Consider the following 18,100-nt stretch of genomic DNA (forward strand, 5'->3'; position numbering starts at 1 on the left):
GAGGCGTGATGGGGAAGAAGAGCAGTCAGCTGTTTTTCCCAGCCCCTCCACTGAGGCTAGAGCACGTGGGCTGCCCAAATGGTACCCAGGGAAGCTTGGCCCTGGTCAAAAGCCTCAATATCCACGAGTCCCAGGGACCCAAAGCAGAGAGAGACCCAGAACCCTTAGATAGAGGAGATGACTCAGACACATGTGCCTTCTGGGTAAATGCCATTTGAGGAAGAAAGCGTCAAAGCAGTGGTCTGGGCAGGGGAGGACCTGGTAGAAGCTTGGCTCCTCTGGCTTCCGAGTCAGCCGGCTCTGAACAACTGAAATGTCAGGGATCCTGCCTTGGCCCCACTTCCTCTCTCAAAATATGTGTGTGGTGGTGGGATTCTCAGACAAGGTCCCAAACGGTCTCCCATCCCAGAGCTGCTTTTAGTCACCCAGGAGGCTTCCTCAAGAAGCCCCTAGCAAGGCCTGTAGCCCAGCCCTAGGGAGAAGGAAGTGAGGGGGAGGGAGAGCTGGTGCATGACGGGTTTCTGCCTGAGAAGTCTGCTCAGGGCAGCCTGGGAGGCCATACCGGGGAACGAGGCTTCAGCTCAGATGGAGATTCGGCCGGCATGTGCTTCCAACAGCTGTTTCTGGGGGGAGTCTAGCTCTGGCCTGTGCACATCGCAACGCCTCACATCTTTCATCCAACCCACCGGCTACTCTCAAGTCTTCCCTGCCTCTTGGGGCAGATGACAGCAACTGAGCTCCTCGTTTGAATATCCAGACTGTTTCCTCTGGTTGACCCTCTCTTGTTAGCCTTGCTCCCCTGGGTGTGCATGGGCGGCGGGGGGCGGGGGTGCACAGGGGGGAGGGCAGCAGTGGGAACAGTTGGCATGTGAGGCCCTGGCTCTGCCAAGTGCGTGCCTGTGTCCCAGTCAAAACAATAGTACCACTGTCAGCAATTAACCCACAAGAGAGAGAAGGAGAGAGAGAGGAAGAAAAAAAGAGAGAGAGACAGTGGGGGGAGGGAAGAGAAGGCAAGACAGGGAGAGAGGGAGAGAACAGAGTGGTCACTGAAGGCCACTGTCATGCCCTTTCTGTACCACTCACTGGCACCATAAGAAAACAAAAGCCACTTACGTTTGCCCGGCTGGCAGGCCCTGGTGGCATCGCCCGATGCTGGCTGGGGGAGTCTGCCGGGCAGAGGCTGGCAGCGGGGGTATCAGGCTGGCATTCGGAGCCAGCCATTTCCAGAGCTGGCTCCGCTGGCCTGGGATAAGGAGGTTCCCTCCGGCTGGAAGCCCGACGAAAGCGGGGCGGTGGTATAGGCCGAGGGCCCAAGGGGTCCCCCCTCCCAGCAGGCTGAGCCCCTGCAACAAGCCGAGCCGGGGAGGACCAAGGCCGCATTTCCCCACTCAGAACTGGCAAGAGCTTTTTGCTTTGTGCCCGCTTCTTCAAGGAGATTCTGGGCTGAGCTCTGTCTCAGAACTCTGATGACATGCAGGGGATGGGGAAGGGGAAGGGTGAGGGAGTGGGGGAGGCAGGAGAGAGAAGGAGTGACAGAGGTGACCACCTACCAGGGTGCCCTGACTCAGTGAGCAGGCCCAGCCCGGTGTGAGGAACTCAGAGCTAGGAACAGGAATCTCCCAGTCCCTATAAATAGCGGGAACAGCCCCACCTCTCAGAGCAAGGCCTTTAAAAATCCTTGAGCTCTAGGGATGGGATGTGGCTTATCCCAGGAGCTGATTCTGCTTTTGGGGGCCTCTCTTAGCAGAAGCAGAGGAAGGAAGAACTGTGTAGCTCTTCAGAGTTGGGAAGGTTCCCAAAGGCTAGACACAAGGTGGGAAAACCCCAGTGCCCCTTAAACAATGGCTAAGGAGGAAACCGGGATGGAATGAAGCAGAATGCTAAGCTGTCACAGAAGGCATCAGCAGCCAGGGGCATTGGCTCACACCTGTAATCCCAGCACTTTGGGAGGCCAAAGTGGACAGATCACCTGAGGTCAGGAGTTCGACACCAGCCTGGCCAATGTGGTGAAACCCCATCTCTACTAAAAATACAAAAATTAGCTAGGCGTGGTGGCAGGTGCCTGTAATCCCAGCTACTTGGGAGGCTGAGGCAGGAGAATCTTTTGAACCCGGGAAGCGGAGACTGCAGTGAGCCGAGATCATGCCACTGCACTCCAGCCTGGGCGACAGAGCGAGACTCCATCTCAAAAAAAAGGTATCAGCCATGGGGGTGTCACTTGTCTCTTGACTCCTTGCAGCCAGGGTTTCCAGCGACCAAGGATGAAACACAAAGAGGCCTTCTGGTCCCACCCAGGAGATGCTGCTGAAGCTCCCCTAAACCAGAAAAAAGATCAGAGCTGCCCTGGTACCTGCCTGGGGGCTTTGACCTAGATAGTTCGCTATTTTACACTATGTACTGATAAAAATAAAATTATTTGTCATGCTGCATATTTTTTCTAAATATTTTCATTGTGAGAACAGAATGGGTAGAGATGAATAACGCAAGGGTTGCACAACAATGTGAATGTCATCAGTGCCACTGACTGCACACTTACACATGGTTACGGTGGCGAATTTTACGTTATATATATTTTATCACAATAAAGAAAAGAGCAGAGAGAGAGAGGAGAGAGAGAGAGAAAGGGAGAAGGAGAGGAGAGAGAGGGCTTAGGAATGAGAGAGGCCAGGCTGAATGCTGGCCCTGCTATTGCTTGCTGTGTGGCTTTGGACTATCAGGAAGGGTTGTTGTGGAGATCTGGACCAGGGTCTGGCATTCAGTGGGCACTAAACAAGTGGTTACTATTGTGAATGATCTTCATCGCCACGCAGCGTTTTTGGCAGAGCAGGGTCTCAGAGCAAGCGGAAGCAACTTGCTCCGGTCCAGAGGGCCATTCAGCCAGTCAATAATGAATCCCCTAACTCCCAATTCAGTCCTTACATCAGGAAGCAGGCACACGCTAGGAACCAGGATTTCCAAATGCCTGCCCCAGAAGGACCATTTTGGCCAAGATACATGAAACCTGGCCCTGAGAAGGAGCCCTCCCTCTACTGGTATCCACCCCAAATCAAGCCTCCCTTGGACCTCCCCTACCAGAGCCAGGGTCCCAGTGGCAGAAAAAGAGGGTAGGAGAGGCCTAAAGGGGTAAGGACTTGGCAGAATTGGATGTAGAACAGCAGAGAGACTAGTCCCTGTTTCTGAAGGACATGGAGAAAGGAAGGCAGAAGAAACACAAGAAGGTGCTCACCGGGGCTGCAGAAATCCGGCGGTTCTTGCCAGGCGTCGTATTCTTTCGGTTGCCGTAGCGGGAGGCGTAGGTGCGGGGGGGCACCTGAGGGGGCATAGTCTTGCTCCTGGCCACGGGTTTTCCAGAGGTGTCTTTGCTGAAGTCCAGGGGCCCTCGGCCCTCCTTCCAGCCCCTGGTGGCATCCCGCAGCATCTCCGCATCATAGGTCGATTTCAAGTTGAGCCTAGTAATTGCATCATTGATACCATCATAGTCCACAGACCCCAGTAGGCGCCCCTGACCCCCACCTCCCGGCACCTCTTCCTCTTCTAGGATCCGATGCTCTAGCAGTTTGCCCGGCAACTGTTCGACCAATGAGAAAGTGTTGATGTCATTGGGCTGGGAGATCTTGGAGGATGAGGGGGACCCCTTTCTGGGAGGCAGGGGAGGGGTATCCCAGATAGAAGCTCGGGGAGGCAGAGGAGGTGGGGATAGTTTCTTGCAAGAGCCCTCTATGTCCCCTGGTCCCGGGGATGAAGAAACTCCCCCATCTGAACCATCAAAAATGTAAAGGTAGTCTCCAGACAGGGAGCCTTTGGGCCAGGGATCTGGGCCAGGCTGGGGCCCTTGGGAGGTAGAGTGGTTGGGCAGCCCTTCCTGTGGGGAGAGTGAGTTGTAGTTGAGGGCAGGATCAGAGCCAGAGAGACCGCGTAACAGCTTGAGGTCAGTCCGCCTTCCTGCTGGCTTGCTGTAGAAGTCTACCCCAGGCTCATCCCAGCTGATGAGAGAGGGGTCTGCGTTCTGCTTGGCTCTGTTCTCCTCCTTGTCATGCCGGAGCCGGGACAGGGCATCATACTCCATCTGCAGGGCTTCTGCCATCGCCAGCTCTTTGCGGCTGATGCCCACCGACTCCAGGGACTTCCAGTGTTCCCCATTGCCCTGAGTCGAAGACATGGCGAGGATCGGGGACACAGGTGACAAAGAAGTCTCTACTTCCTGCCAACGTCAGTTCTGGAGGGTTGTGACATGCTGTCTGGGCATCTGCAGGGGTAAAAATATCAATCAGTCACAAAGAGAGATTTACTAATAATCCAATTTAGGTGACATAATCTGGGCCAGTGCCTGTTTCTTTGGTGTGTACAACTAATGGAAAGCATAGAAAGACAGAGGAAAAAAGGGATACCAAGACAACTTTACCTATTTATTATATCCAACTACCCATCCATTCATCTCTACATGCCTCATCTCTGCGCCCTAATCCCTATACTAACCTCTGTCATTTGTGCCCCAAAAAGAGAAAGGCATCTCTTTTTTTTTTTTTTTTTTTTTTTTGAGACGGAGTCTCACTCTGTCACCCAGGCTGGAGTGCAATGGTGCGACCTCAGCTCACTGCAACCTCCGCCTCCCAGGTTCAAGTGATTCTCCTGCCTCAGCCTCCCCAGTAGCTAGGATTACAGGCACCCACCACCGTGTCTAGCTAATTTTTGTATTTTTAGTACAGACGGGTGTTTGTCATGTTGGCCAGGCTTGTTTCGAACTCCTGACCTCAGGTGATCCACTCGCCTCGGCCTCCCAAAGTGCTGGGATTACAGGCGTGAGCCACCACACCCAGCCAAGAGGCACCTTCTATTACCCAAGAAGAAGAGATGGAAGCAAACCTTCTCCAGTCAATTTGAAGAGGACAGCTTTCACACACTACTGGTGGGGACTGTAAAATGGTACAACCACTCTGGGAAACAGACAGCTTCTTAAAAAGGTAAACACACACCTAACATAGGATTCAACTATCACTCCTACTTATCCAAGAAAAATAAAAGCATATGTCCATACAAAGACTTGCTCATGAATATCCACAGCAGCTTTATTTGTAATATCCCAAAATGTCCATCAACAGTGAATGGATATTTTAAAATGTGATGTCTATACAATTGAATACTACTTGGCAATAAAAAGGAATGAATTATTGACAAAGGCAATAACATGGATAATCTTAAAATAGCTTTGCTGAGTAAAAGATGCCAGAAAAAACAGTATGAGTATGTAAGATCCATTTATATAAAATTCTGGAAAATGCAAACTGATCTATAATGACAGCAGATCAGCGGTATCTGAGGGACAGAGTGGAAAAAGGGGTGGATTACAAAGGGACACAAGAGAACCTTTGGAGGTGTTTATTATCTTGATTGTGGTCATGGCATCATTGGTATACTCACATGTCAAAACTTATTAAACTATACACTTTCAATATGCATATTTTATTATATGTCAATTACACCTCAATAAAACTATAAATGAAAAGTACAAGAGAACCCTGTTAAACGGACCTTGTAATTACTCAGCTTGCACTAGGATCCTCCCCAAATACAGCAATATATAAAAGAAAACAAAGCTTGCCAACAGGTGAGACCCGGCTACCTGATCTCATACAGGTGTGCCAAAATATTGATTTCCCCGCCTGCCCCCCGCCCCCCCGCAGCCCTCAGAAGGCCACACAGGATCTCCAGGCCAGTGCTTCCACTTACTTCAGTGCTGGTATCCTTTTCTCTAGAAGCCATGATGTGAACAGAGTTGAGAAGCACTCAACAAATGGTGGTAATGACAAGGTCAGTCTGGCCCAGTGGTTCTCAACCCCAGCTGCAACATTAGCAACACTGGGGGAACTTTTAAAAAGTACTGAAGGCCGGCCGGGTGCGGTGGCTCACGCCTATAATCCCAGCACTTTGGGAGGCTGAGGCAGACGGATCACCTGAGGTCAGGAGTTCGAGACCAGCCTGGCTAACATGCAAATACAAAAAATTAGCCAGGCGTGGTGGCATCCATCTGTAATCCCAGCTACTCAGGAGGCTGAGGCAGGAGAATCACTTGAACCCAGGAGGCAGAGGTTGCAGTGAGCTGAGATTGCATCATTGCATTCCAGCTTGGGCAACAAGAGCAAAACTTTGTCTAAAAGAAAAAAAAAGTACTCGGGCCGGGCGCGGTGGCTCAAGCCTGTAATCCCAGCACTTTGGGAGGCCGAGACGGGCGGATCACAAGGTCAGGAGATCGAGACCATCCTGGCTAACATGGTGAAACCCCATCTCTACTAAAAAAATACAAAAAACTAGCCGGGCGAGGTGGTGGACGCCTGTAGTCCCAGCTACTCGGGAGGCTGAGGCAGGAGAATGGCGTGAACCCGGGAGGTGGAGCTTGCAGTGAGCTGAGATCCGGCCACTGCACTCCAGCTTGGGTGACAGAGTGAGACTCCGTCTCAAAAAAAAAAGTACTCAAGCCTGAACACTCTCAAGAGATTCTGATTTAATTGATCTGCAGTAGGGTAATGGTATTTTTAAAAAACTCCCCAGGAGATTCTAATGTGTAGCCCAACCTGAGAACTGTGAATCTATGAATGTGTGTTTGTGATTAGGTTGGGGGAGACCAGTGTGAAGTACTCACTTCTGACTCTTAGCATCAGCAGCCAAAAGGTTGACAGTTCCATAAAAATTATCAAAAAATGTTCATTCTCTTGTACTGCTTCACCCAACAGGTAACAAACATGAAATTACTCCTCATGATTAGAATGTTGAAAACATCAATAGGAAAAAGACTCAGATAGATTCTTGAGTGGCAAGTTGCTTAGATTCAAAATAAGTTAGGACAAAGTTATCCCTTTCCCTGGGGTGCCCTCCCAGGACCCTGGTACATCTGTCAGGTATAGGCACAGGACCCTGGTCTGAAGGGTTCTGGCTCAGTGAATCTGACAACTATTGCACTTAGGAATTAGTTCACCAAGGAGAGACCAGCCCAAGCCCAGCCTCAGGGTATCTAAAGCAGTTCACTGTTAACTTAATTTCTCTGCCTTTCCACAGCTCCTTACAGATCACTTTTTATCCACAGTGGGTATAAGGGAGTCTTGCTATTTGAAATTCAAAGGAGTAGCATAAGCAGATGGAGATATCCAGAACCTAGCTGCCTGGAGCTGGGAGACTGGTCCCAGGAAAAGGAGGGCCTAGTGCCTTACAGATAGAAGACACCAGATAAATGCTCAAAGTTGGATTGGGCTTAGGCATGTTAATCCAGAGAATGATTGTGTATTTTCAGTGCTGAGCTAGGACAAGCAGAGTATTAAGATTTGCCTTAGCAGGCACTATTGTGAGGAGGAAAATTCAGGCCATTGGAAATAATCTTTTTCAACTTCCAGCCTCTCTTCCAACGCTCACTTATGCACACTTGCACTCAGCTTCACTTTCTTCCTTTTGGCCCAGGGGAAGCAGATTCCTGCCTCCTGCTGAGGCACAACCCTCTTCTGCTCTTGCCCCATCCATTTCATCTCTAGGATAATGCTCCATGGATTTCCCCTCCCTCTCCTGTATCTTCAATCTCTTCTCCTTAACGTGGTTTTTCTCTTCAGCACATAAACATGCCTCATCTAATCTTAACAAGAAAGGAAAAATCCCACACCCTAAAACACCTCACCCTTAACCTTTTTTTTTTTTTTTTTTAAGATGGAGTTTTGCTCTTGCTGCCCAGGCTGGAGTACAACGGCATGATCTGGGCTCACTGCAACCTCTGCCTCTCAAGTTCAAGTGATTCTCCTACCTCAGCCTCCTGAGTAGCTGGGATTACAGGCATGCGCCACCACGTCCAGCTAATTTTGTATTTTTAGTAGAGACAGGGTTTCTCCATGTTGGTCAGGCTAGTCGCGAACTCCCAACCTCAGGTGATCCACCTGCCTCAGCCTCCCAAAGTGCTGGGATTACAGGAGTGAGCCACTGCACCCGGCTCCCCTTAACTTTTTTGTCCTCTCTGTTCATCCTTCCGTTCTCAGCCAAGCTTCCAGAGAGTGGACTGCACCTGATATTTCCAAATTCTCCCTTCCCATTTACTCTTTAACTCACTGTAATCTGGTGTCTGCCCCCTACATCCCACTAAAACTGCTCCTGCAACAATGCCTGGGCTGCCCAGTTCGGTAGCCATTTCCACCTGCCTGGACACTGCTGCTGTATTTGGCTCTACAAACCATTCCCTTCTTCCTTAAACCCCCTCCCCCTGGCTTTCACGAAGATATTTTTTTCTTGTTCTCCATCTCCTCCTTCTTTGTCTTCCTCTTCCTTTGTCCACCCCTGAAATGTTGGTGTTGGCTCAGGATTCTATTCTCAGCTTACTGTTAACTCTACCCCCTCTGCTCGGGCAATCTCATCTATTCTTGTTTCCTATCCATACTACTCACATGTTAATGAATCCAAATATGTATCTCTCCTTCAAGTTTATATGCCCACTCATATCTCAAAATCCAAATGTCCAAAACTCAACTATCATCTTCTTTCCTCCCCACAATCTGCTCCTTGCTTCTGGTTCCCCATTGTGGTGAATGGCACCACCCAGTCCCCGAAGCCGAAATCCTGCAGTCATCCTAGAGTCCCCCTTCCTTTCACTCCTCTCTCCAATTGCCAAGGCATGCCACCTTTTCCTCCTTAATACTTCCCAAAGCTAATCTTTCCTTCTATCCTAACTGTGGTTGCCCTAATTCAGGCCCTTATCTTCTCTCATTTGGGCTAATACAATGGCCTCCTAATAGTCCTTCCCCCTACTAACCTTGGCCTCTTCAAGGCTTTTTCACAGAACATCCTGAGGGCTCTTCCTAAAATGTAAATCTCATCACCTCGCTTCCTGCTTAAGATCCTTCAAAGGCTCTCTGGTTTCTCATAAGACTCTCTCCTGCTCTGCTCTCCCTCTCATCTCCAACCATTCATGACCATGTCTGTGATACCTCCGTGATTTGGTTCAAGTTGTTCCAAATTGCTAGTTGCTATTGGCTCCCAATAGCAACCAATGTATATTTCAAACACAGGCTTAAGACATTTTGTTCAAAATTACATGCTTATGGATCTATCACCCCTACTATGTTCCTCAAGTTCCAAATTCCCATCATTTCCACCGAGCTTGAACTGGAACATCAGGGCAGAACCTTCTGGGAGGTGGGGAATTTTCAGACATGGAGATGGGTGGTCAGGATGTAACGGGTGTGCTCCTTAGTATCCTTCAAACACAGGACTGGGTTTTGGAACTAACCAGGTTGGATTGGCATCTGTAAGACAGGTGCAAGGATGACAAGAAAACCACACACAGGGCCTTCCAGCTCTGAGATTCCTTGATTCCAACGTACCAGTTCCTTAGGTCAAATCTCTGAGAGGACTCCAAAGTTACAGGAAAGAGAAGGAAAGGGTGATCCCAGGGTGATTCAAGCAGGCGCTGTTCCTGAAGCTCTTCCCAGACTGGAATTCAGACGGAGGAAAGGCGAGCTACCCATCTCTAACCACCATCCTCCTGGCTCTGGGACAGGCCGCCACTAGACTGTCTCAGCCACACAGGGAAGGAAGCCCAGCTCTCTGACAGATCTCACGCCCGGGGCCACACTGGCAATGCTCCTCCCAAAGGCTCAGCACTCAGCTCACTATGATGCTGAGAGGTGGCAGTGAGGAAACAGGACAAACAGCATCCCTCACAGGACCAGGAGGGCCACCCCCAAGGTGAAGTGAAGGTTCAGAGAGCAGCAGCCAGACACAAGGGAACTCCAGAGACGGAAAGGCAGGAGCAACCAGTCCCAACGACCTTGAAACACAGCGAGCTGGCTTCCTCTAAAAATTCAAGCCCTAGATTTCATTTTCCAGGACTAGAGGACACGCAGAAAGTATTTTAGGAATCAGGGTTTCATGTTTCCTGCCTCCCCCCTTCCCCAATTCGGTTCTCTCTCTGTCAGGTTCTACATTAGAAATTGCTCTAGGGCCAGGCGTGGTGGCTCATGTCTGTAATCCCAACACTTTGGGAAGCTGAGGTGGGAGGATTGCTTGAGCCCAGGGTTCAAGACCATCCTTTGGGGGGAAAAAATTAGCTGGGTGCGGTGGCATGCACCTGTAGTCCCAGCTACTTGGAAGGGTGAAGTGGATGGATTGCTTGAGCCTGGGAGTTTGAGGCTACAGTGAGCCATGATCATGCCATCGCACTCCAGTCTGAGTGACAGAGACCCTGTCTCAAATAAAATAAATAAAATAAAATAAAAATAAAGAGTGCTCTATTCCCTTAGTCTTCAAGGGCTACTAGGGATTCTGTATAAAAACAAATCGCCACATCGGTCCCTTGAAAGAGGAAGGGTAGATCAGGGCCTGCATCTCTGCTACTCTGCAGCCCATCCAGGGATAGATGGCTGGGGCCAGTGCCACAATGTCACACAACTCCAGGGGGCACCCCACACATTGTATTCTGTGTGAATGACAACCCCTGACCACAAAAAATAAAACCATGTGAATGGTGCCTCCTGGAGTTATACACCTTGGTGGTTCAGGCTGCGTTCTCTCCTAATGTCCACCTCCTAGAAAACAGATGGAAATCGTCCAGAAGGTCTGTTACAGCCAGTTTTCTTTTACCACCTGCCTGCAATAACTGTTAACATTTCCCCACATTTGCTCTCTTTCTTGTTCTACTTTACCATTTGAAAGTAAGATGCCCTTTGCAAAGTGTGTGTAAGAAACACTTTGCCTCTAAAAACTTCAGTCTGAATCTCTGAGAGCAAGGGCATTCTCCTATGTAAACACAATGCCATGAGCACACCCACAAAACTTAACGTTGACAACAATAATATCATCTAATGCACACTGCACATTTGAGTGACTGCAATTGTCTGTCATCTGGGAAGCTTTAAAAATATACACATTCCCGGCCTCTCCTCTGGAGGTTCTGACTCAGTAGGGTGAGTGCCTGGATGCTGGATGCTTCAAAAGCCCCTAAAGTGATTCGAATGTGCAGCCACATTTGACCCCACAGAAGAGGGTTTCAGAACTCTCAGGAAGACAAGAGGACCTGGGTAGAGGCACCCCAAAAAGCACCAGTCAGCTGATGAAACAAGAGGATATGCCTATGGCCAAGCAGGTCGGTGCCAGGGTCTGAGTTGCACCAGGCACCAAACTCAGTCTCACAGCTGCCCACAGATGGCTGAGGGCTGGCCAGGGAGGAAATGGGGTCAGGACAGAGTGACACAATGGTTCAGAGTCAAAGGGTGGAAAGAAAGGAGAGGGCACTCCCTCCAGTGGAGCTGGCTCTGTTTAGTCCCTGTGCCAGAGTGGGAGGAGCCCAGGGGCCACCACTGGAGCCAGTGGGTGGTGAGGGTTCCTGCTGTCTTGCTGGAAGGCACCCTAACAGAATGGTTCTGCTTGGGACTGGGAGAATCTAGAGGGGTCTGGGTCATCACTTCCCCATACCCTGAGCCATAGATTGGATCCCAATGGGTGTTGAGTACCAGCTACATACCAGGCACATACATATCTAAAGACTAGAAGTATTCAGATGACTATGGCACAATTCCAGGGAGCTTACAATCTAGCAAAGGTGGCAGACACATACATAAAGAATCCAATCCCCTCTTGGGGTGTAAAGCAGGAAGTAAGAAGGTACTGCATTTCTTGGACCATCTTCAGTGGGCAGGGAAAATAGAAAGCTCTCAAGCAAGGTGGTGAAGAATATGCAGGGTTTCAAGCCCCCAGTCTTGGGCATCCTGATTTTCAGTAGATGTTACTAAGGGAAGAGAGTCAGCTCTAGGACTTCCCCAGGAAGGGACCCTCAGCACCTCCCCTAAGGGCAGGTAGGGTCAGGGAATCAGAAGCCATAAGGACTTAAACCCTTTGGTGTCCAGGTTTTTCTCTTCAGAGAGGACCTCCACTTCTGTCCATCCTCCAGCACCCACACTCACCCATACCCCCAATCCCACTGGCTTTGCAGCCGGGGACGCTGCCCTGCATCTCACTCCACACACGTGCCACTGGCTCCACCTGCCCCTCCCACAGCCCGGCTCTAACAGGGAACATCAACACACTCTGCCAGGAATCCGACTCCTCCAGCAGGGAGATGTATTAAGGTCAAGCAGGCCAGCTCCCAGCCTCCAACAGATGTACATCTGATCCCTGTTTCTTTATGGAAAACCCACAGGTTGTCTACAGCTCTATAAGCTTCTTTGATGGCAGGTCTATTATGGAATCACATGCACCAATAAGGTATTTCTCTGCTCTAGAGTGCGTGCCCTCTGAGTACCTCTCATTTAGTTTCAAATATGAGAAGACAGAAAATAACAGTTTGTGTTTTCTTCCCACTTATACATCCCCTCTCTAGTGACCTCTATAGCTAAACTAAAGCAGCCCCACACAGTCTGGCATTTCCTACCAGGACTTACTCTCCATCCTTCTACTCCCTGGGCATACCATACCCTGGACTCTCCATTAATTTGAAGCCAAAGTGCACAAAAGAGTTTAGTGAAAGTCCTTCTGGGTCCTAGACAAGCAGAGGGACAGGAGCTTGGAGCCTGTGGGTCACAGCTACATAAAATCAGGTCTGCATGCACTGCTGACTCCAATTCAGAGACCCCGATTCTAGCTCAGAAACCATTTGGCCTCATGCACACACATAGAATCCTTGGAGATCATAGCTCCTGCCACATACCCTGTAGACTATGGGCTCTGCGTATGAGGAGAGACCAGGATGGAAGAGGTGAGGCAGCTTGTGGCTCCTCTAAAAACTTTCCTTCCTCTAGAGCTGGCAATTTTGATTGCAGGGCCAGGGACCAGAAGCTGGCAATCAACTGAATGGAACATCTGGCAAAGACGGAAGAAAAGCCTTGGCAGTATGTGTATTTCTAACCCAGGAATCATCCCAGGAGCCAGAGCAGCCACATCTCTGTCTGGTTCCTACTTCCTGCTTCCTCCTCCCCTCTTCCCTCACCCAAGAACCAATCCTTCCCATCCAGTTCACCCCAGGTTCCCTCTAAGGGCATAGTAGTTATGAGGGACTCCTCCAGCTTTCTTGGCCTTCCGGAGAAAGGTAGGGGGACAGGAAAGGTCCTAGGATGACCTCCCCTGACCAACCTTGGCTTCCAGCTGAGGAGACCACTGAGGGAACTTCTTTACACACAACTTTCACAGCAGCCCATCCTGTATCAGAAAAACAGCCACAGAATTTCCAAAAAGCAACACCTAGGAAACCCTAAATGCTCTGAAAATACTGTAGATGCTGCGAAGTAGAAAAGAAGCTCCTCTGAAAGAGGACACAGAAAATGGGTGGAGTTGGAGACGAAGACACAGTAGCTCTCTTTAGGCCTGGCCTTCCCTATCTACCACCTTTCTCAGCTTTGCCTCAACACAGCATTTGCTTCCTATAAACTGAGGTCTCCTGCAAGGCCCAGATTGTCACCACTGTCACCTCCAACCTCAGTTCAGCTTCCTTAGCTCATGCCCTTGGGAATCCAGTTCTGCAGGATTCGTTCCTGTGTGGGTGGGGAAAAGTCCCTGGAGGATGCCAGCCTGTTCAGCAGAGTCCATAGAGCAAGTCCCAGCTGTTCCCATCCAGCCAGGGCACCAAAGTGAGGAAACAACATACCAACAAGGCTCTGCTCTGCCGGAGGGCTCATCAGAGAGAGGACAGGAGAGGCCATGACAGAGGAGCTGCCTCCCCAAGTCCTCTGCACTGGGCTCGGTGGGACCGGGCTAACCCAATTGGGTCTGCAAGGAGCAAGGAGGCAGTGCGGAGGCGTGCTTCAAATGAGGGCCCAGTCCCACTGCAAGGGGATGAGGATGTATGTTGGGGTAACTGCAGAGGCACCGGACTGACCAGAGGGCACTGAATAATGTCAGTGAGACCATCCTCCAGAAGGAAGACATCCTTCCTGGGGGCTGACACTTTCTTTTTGAGCGAGTGTCTCTAATTCATTCAATTATAATAATTGTTAGGGTGCTTTCTGGTCGCACCTTTCTCAGACGTCCAAAATGCTCTCTCACGTCTTGATGACAGGGTCCTCCTTTCTGTCCCCGATGAGAGGGAGGACCACTAAGGCTAAGTGGCTTTGTACTGTGTCTCCCACTGGAGCTGCTCCAGAGTCACGAAAAGATTGTAGACCCGATGAAGGGAGGCTAGCATGGTGGGAATACTCAGAAACACTCTTGGCCCCAGCCTTGTGCTCTCCCCTGCAAGTATACACTCAGCACAGATATGCCAGAGCCCCAGTACCCAGAAGGATCACACACATAAGAGTAGAGGAGGCAGGGCCAGCAGCTCCCAGGTGGTGGTGCTGTCTGTAGGGAGGACGGGGGTGACTGCCTGTAAGCCTGGGTGCAGGAGCCAATGGGCAGGGCCAGGCTGTGTGGGTGGGGGGCTGCCGGCAGCTGACAGCCACCTGCTCAGCTCTGAGGAGGGCCAAAGGAAGTCAAGCAGAAAAAGGCAGAGCCAGCCATCCATGGGAACCAGCTAAGGCGCCGACCAGCCCCCACGCCACGCTTCTTTCCTCCCTTGGGATAGGAAGGCTCTTCACCACGTGCCCACAGCCCGGCCCACTATCCCTGTGCCATCATGGTGTTCCTCAACCAGCAAGCTAGACTCAGAGTCTAATGATAAAGCAGGATATCTTCAGGTAATGCTAACTCTTCAAATATCAAGGCAATCCCTAATAGATTACAGTCACTCTCAGGGACCTGAAGCCATAGGGATCACACAAACCGTGTGTAACCCCCAACCCCTCCTCACACTTTTCCCCCTGCACCCCACACACATATCTACGTCTCCCCACTACATACACACTGCACACCTCCCATGCTTATCCCATATCCCTCACACCCTCCCCATACATACCCCCTACTCTCCCCCCACACACAACCTCCTGCTCACTCACTCCCTCACCAGCTCTCCCAGGAGAAGAAAAGAGAGGAAGCTGGCCTAGACCCATAAGATCACACTCTTTTTTCTTTTTTTTGGAGACGGAGTCTCGCTCTGTCGCCCAGGCTGGAGTGCAGTGGCGTGATTTTTTGTATTTTTAGTAGACACGGGGTTTCACCATGTTAGACTGGATGGTCTCGATCTCCTGACCTCGTGATCCACCCGCCTGGGCCTCCCAAAGTGCTGGGATTACAGGCGTGAGCCACCGCGCCGAGGTCACATTCTTAGTGTCACTGGCAAAGAAGTCTGAGAAAAAAGGTTAAACCCAGAAGAAAAAGGAAAACAGGCCCTCTCAGCACCAGGGGGCAGCTCCGGCCCTTCCCCAAGCAGGCTCTTCCTTCTCTGCATTCCAGCAGGCTGGGGGCACCCAGGCAAAGAGAATGCCATGGAAGGAGCCCCAGGCAGAAGAGCTTCACAAGAGCCCTCTCCCAAATGCCCCCAGGCCTGCTGGCAGGCTCCCCAAGGGTGGCTGGTCATTCCCTAAATCAGGAAGGTGTAAAGAAGCCCTGGGGTCCCCACAGACCAGGGTAGGAAAGGAAAGGGACACCGGCTTTCAAGCAGTTCCAGTCTTTCAATCCAGAGAAAAGCAGAAAAATGAAACACCCCTAAACATCTGATACTCATTTACACAGGGGTGTGAGAGGCCAAGGTGTTAGTCCTTCCCAGGGACATTTGCATTAAAAAGCAGAGTCTGAGGAGGAGAGCGCCCAACCCGACAGGCCCTGGAAATGGTAAGACTTCTATTTTCCCAGGGAGGAATGAGCCATGAAAAGACGGGGTGCTCTCTAGTGTTTGGCCCCATGGGTCCATGGCCTCCCCCTGGTCTCAGCTCCTGAGTCTAGGAACCTCTTGCCCCTCTAGAGTACAGTCCCCACAATGCTGCCCCTTTAAGGCAATGACCCCTCCAACCCTTGGCCTTGGCTATTCTTAGCCCAGGTTGATCCAGGTGGCCATGGTCCTCTGCCTATAGCCATGCAGTTCCCAAGCTGGGAGCCTCCATTCTTCCTGGTAGCAGGCCAGAAGGATATCCTGCTCCAGGGTCAGTCAGGGACACTGAACCCAGCGGGGAGACCAAGGATTCTACTTTAGCCAGGTCAAAGGGGAAACCCTACTCAGGGTACAAGGCCTTAAAAGAGAACTGAAGGCTGGGCGTGGTGGCTCATGCCTGTAATCCCAGCACTTTGGGAGGCCGAGGCGGGCAGATTGAGGTCAGGAGTTCGAGACCAGCCTGGGCAACATGGTGAAACCCCATTTCCACCAAAAATACAAAAATTAGCTGGTTGTGGTGGCAGGTGCCTGTAACCCCAGCTACTTGGGAGGCTGAGGCAGGAGAGTTGCTTGAACCCGGGAAGCAGAGGCTGCAGTGAGCCGAAATTGTGCCACTGCACTGCACTCCTTCTTAAAAAAAAAAAAAAAAACTGAGAAACAAGATACTCTCCAAGATAGCCTGTGGTGTCCCAGAATCCTCAAACCACAGGAAGGATACCTAGATGGGGGGAATGGGAAGAAGGCAGTGGTCCTGATGGTGCCAGACCACAGGGGATCCCAGCAGGACTGCCCATGTCAGCCTGGTCACCCTAGACATGTTGCAGCACTTTCCCCTTAGCCCTGGTCACCTGCACATACAGCCTGGTATGGACTCCCCATCCCCTATTTCCCATTTGTACCTAACTCTTAGGGCCTCAAAGCCATGGTTACCATGGGGGTGGTAACCATTGGGGGTGCCTTTCTCTTCCTCCTGCTTTCTCTCTCTTCTGCTTCCATCCGAATTCAAGATCCTCAGAAAGGCCAGGCACAGTGGCTCACACCTGCAATCCCAGAATTTTGGGAGGCTGAAGCAGGATGATCGCTTGAGCCCAGAAGTTTGAGGCCAGCCTGGGAAACACAGTGAGACTCCACCTTTACAAAAAACACAAAAATTAGCTGGGTGTAGTGGCATGTCCCAGTAGTCCCAGCTACTTGGGAGGCTGAAATAGGAGGATCAACTGAGCCATGATTGAGACACTGCACTCCAGCCTGGGTGACAGAGGGAGACCCTGTCTCAAAAAAAAAAAAAAAAAAAAAAGATCTTCAGAAGCCCTCCCTGGTCAAGCCTTCCAGTATCTCCCTACTTTTATTCTCAGTGTCTCCTTAATACCCTAATACTCCGTGTTTCACACTGATAAAAATGGTGGCCCTGTCGCCTGGGGAACAAGAGCAACACTTTTGCCTTAGACATTAACTGACTATTTTTGCATCTCTGTGCATGGAGTGGTTATGGGTCATGGAGATTTTGAAAACATAAAGTGACTTTAGCGAGGCAGAGAAGTACAGAGCAAAGAATCGTATCAATTAGTTTTGATATTGTTTTGTACATGCCCTGATGCCTTTCTCCGATCTCTTATCCCCCAGTTTGCACAGGAAGGTCCCAAGGGAGACAGATCTCCCTAAGACAGAACCTAAGTCTACACTAAGCAAAGGGGACGCTCAGCAGAAGGGTGAATGACCCGGCACAGTATAGCACACTCACATTCCACCAGCCCCTTGCCCATGTGACCCTCGCCCAGGGTCTCCCAGGGTAGCAACAGTCAGAAGTCATTGCCAGCAGATATTCACTGACTGCTTCGGCTGGATGAGCGGCCAGGGTGTGACTGTGCAAGCATCCTGTGCCAACAATCTGCAGGAACTGTGTCAAAACACCTTTCCCGTGTAGGTGCCATTTCAAGGTCTGTGAAACTAGTACTGTCGCAACAGGAGTGAGGGAATTATACTTTGTGCTGGTGAAAGGGAAAGAGAAGGGAGGCAGAGAAGTGGGGAGACAGGAGGGAAGACTACCTGCATATGAGCATCACAGAAATAGAAGGAAGGAAACATACCTTTTTTCCCCCCTCTGGTATTTTGTACCAGGTACTGTCTTATTTAGTCCTCACAACAATCCTCAAATGTGGATGTTATTATCCTTCTTTTATGGAAGAGGAAAGTAGAAAACAGGAAAGGGATGTAATAATTGGCCCAAAGGTCACACAACTTGTAAATGATAGAATCAAGAGTTAAACTGAAATGTGTGTGACCCCAAACTTCATAGTCTTTTTCCCATCCTGTTGTGGAAACCCAGGCACATCACATTTGATTAAGTGTTTAAGCTGATGTTGGTGATTATTCTGGAACACCTCTATGCTCTCCACACCCCCA

General features: G+C 50.4%; 1 protein-coding gene and 1 long non-coding RNA gene across 9 annotated transcripts in view; one reads left to right on the plus strand and one right to left on the minus strand.

Annotated features, from left to right (window-relative positions):
• The window catches only part of LOC144341270 (uncharacterized), a 30,172-nt gene extending 24,001 nt beyond the window's left edge, over positions 1–6,171 (plus strand). Inside the window, exon 3 of the long non-coding RNA XR_013418144.1 lies at positions 6,156–6,171. This is a non-coding gene — a long non-coding RNA (uncharacterized LOC144341270). The remainder of the gene's footprint in view (positions 1–6,155) is intronic.
• PIK3C2B (phosphatidylinositol-4-phosphate 3-kinase catalytic subunit type 2 beta) overlaps positions 1–18,100 on the minus strand; it is a 71,535-nt gene that overhangs the window by 43,364 nt on the left and 10,071 nt on the right. For 6 of the 8 annotated variants that reach the window (XR_013418051.1, XR_013418043.1, XM_078003875.1 and 3 more), the window contains exon 2: positions 3,227–4,246. Coding sequence is in view for 6 of the 8 variants with exons in the window: in XM_078003875.1 (XP_077860001.1) it covers positions 3,227–4,159 (933 nt within the window). In the remaining 2 variants the exon portion in view is untranslated. Of the gene's footprint in view, positions 1–1,113; positions 1,715–3,226; positions 4,247–18,100 lie in introns of those variants that run through there. The other 2 variants (XM_015119527.3, XM_078003882.1) reach the window with 2 other exon arrangements.

Source organism: Macaca mulatta, chromosome 1 (assembly GCF_049350105.2).
Source record: "Macaca mulatta isolate MMU2019108-1 chromosome 1, T2T-MMU8v2.0, whole genome shotgun sequence".
NCBI lineage: Eukaryota > Metazoa > Chordata > Mammalia > Primates > Cercopithecidae > Macaca > Macaca mulatta.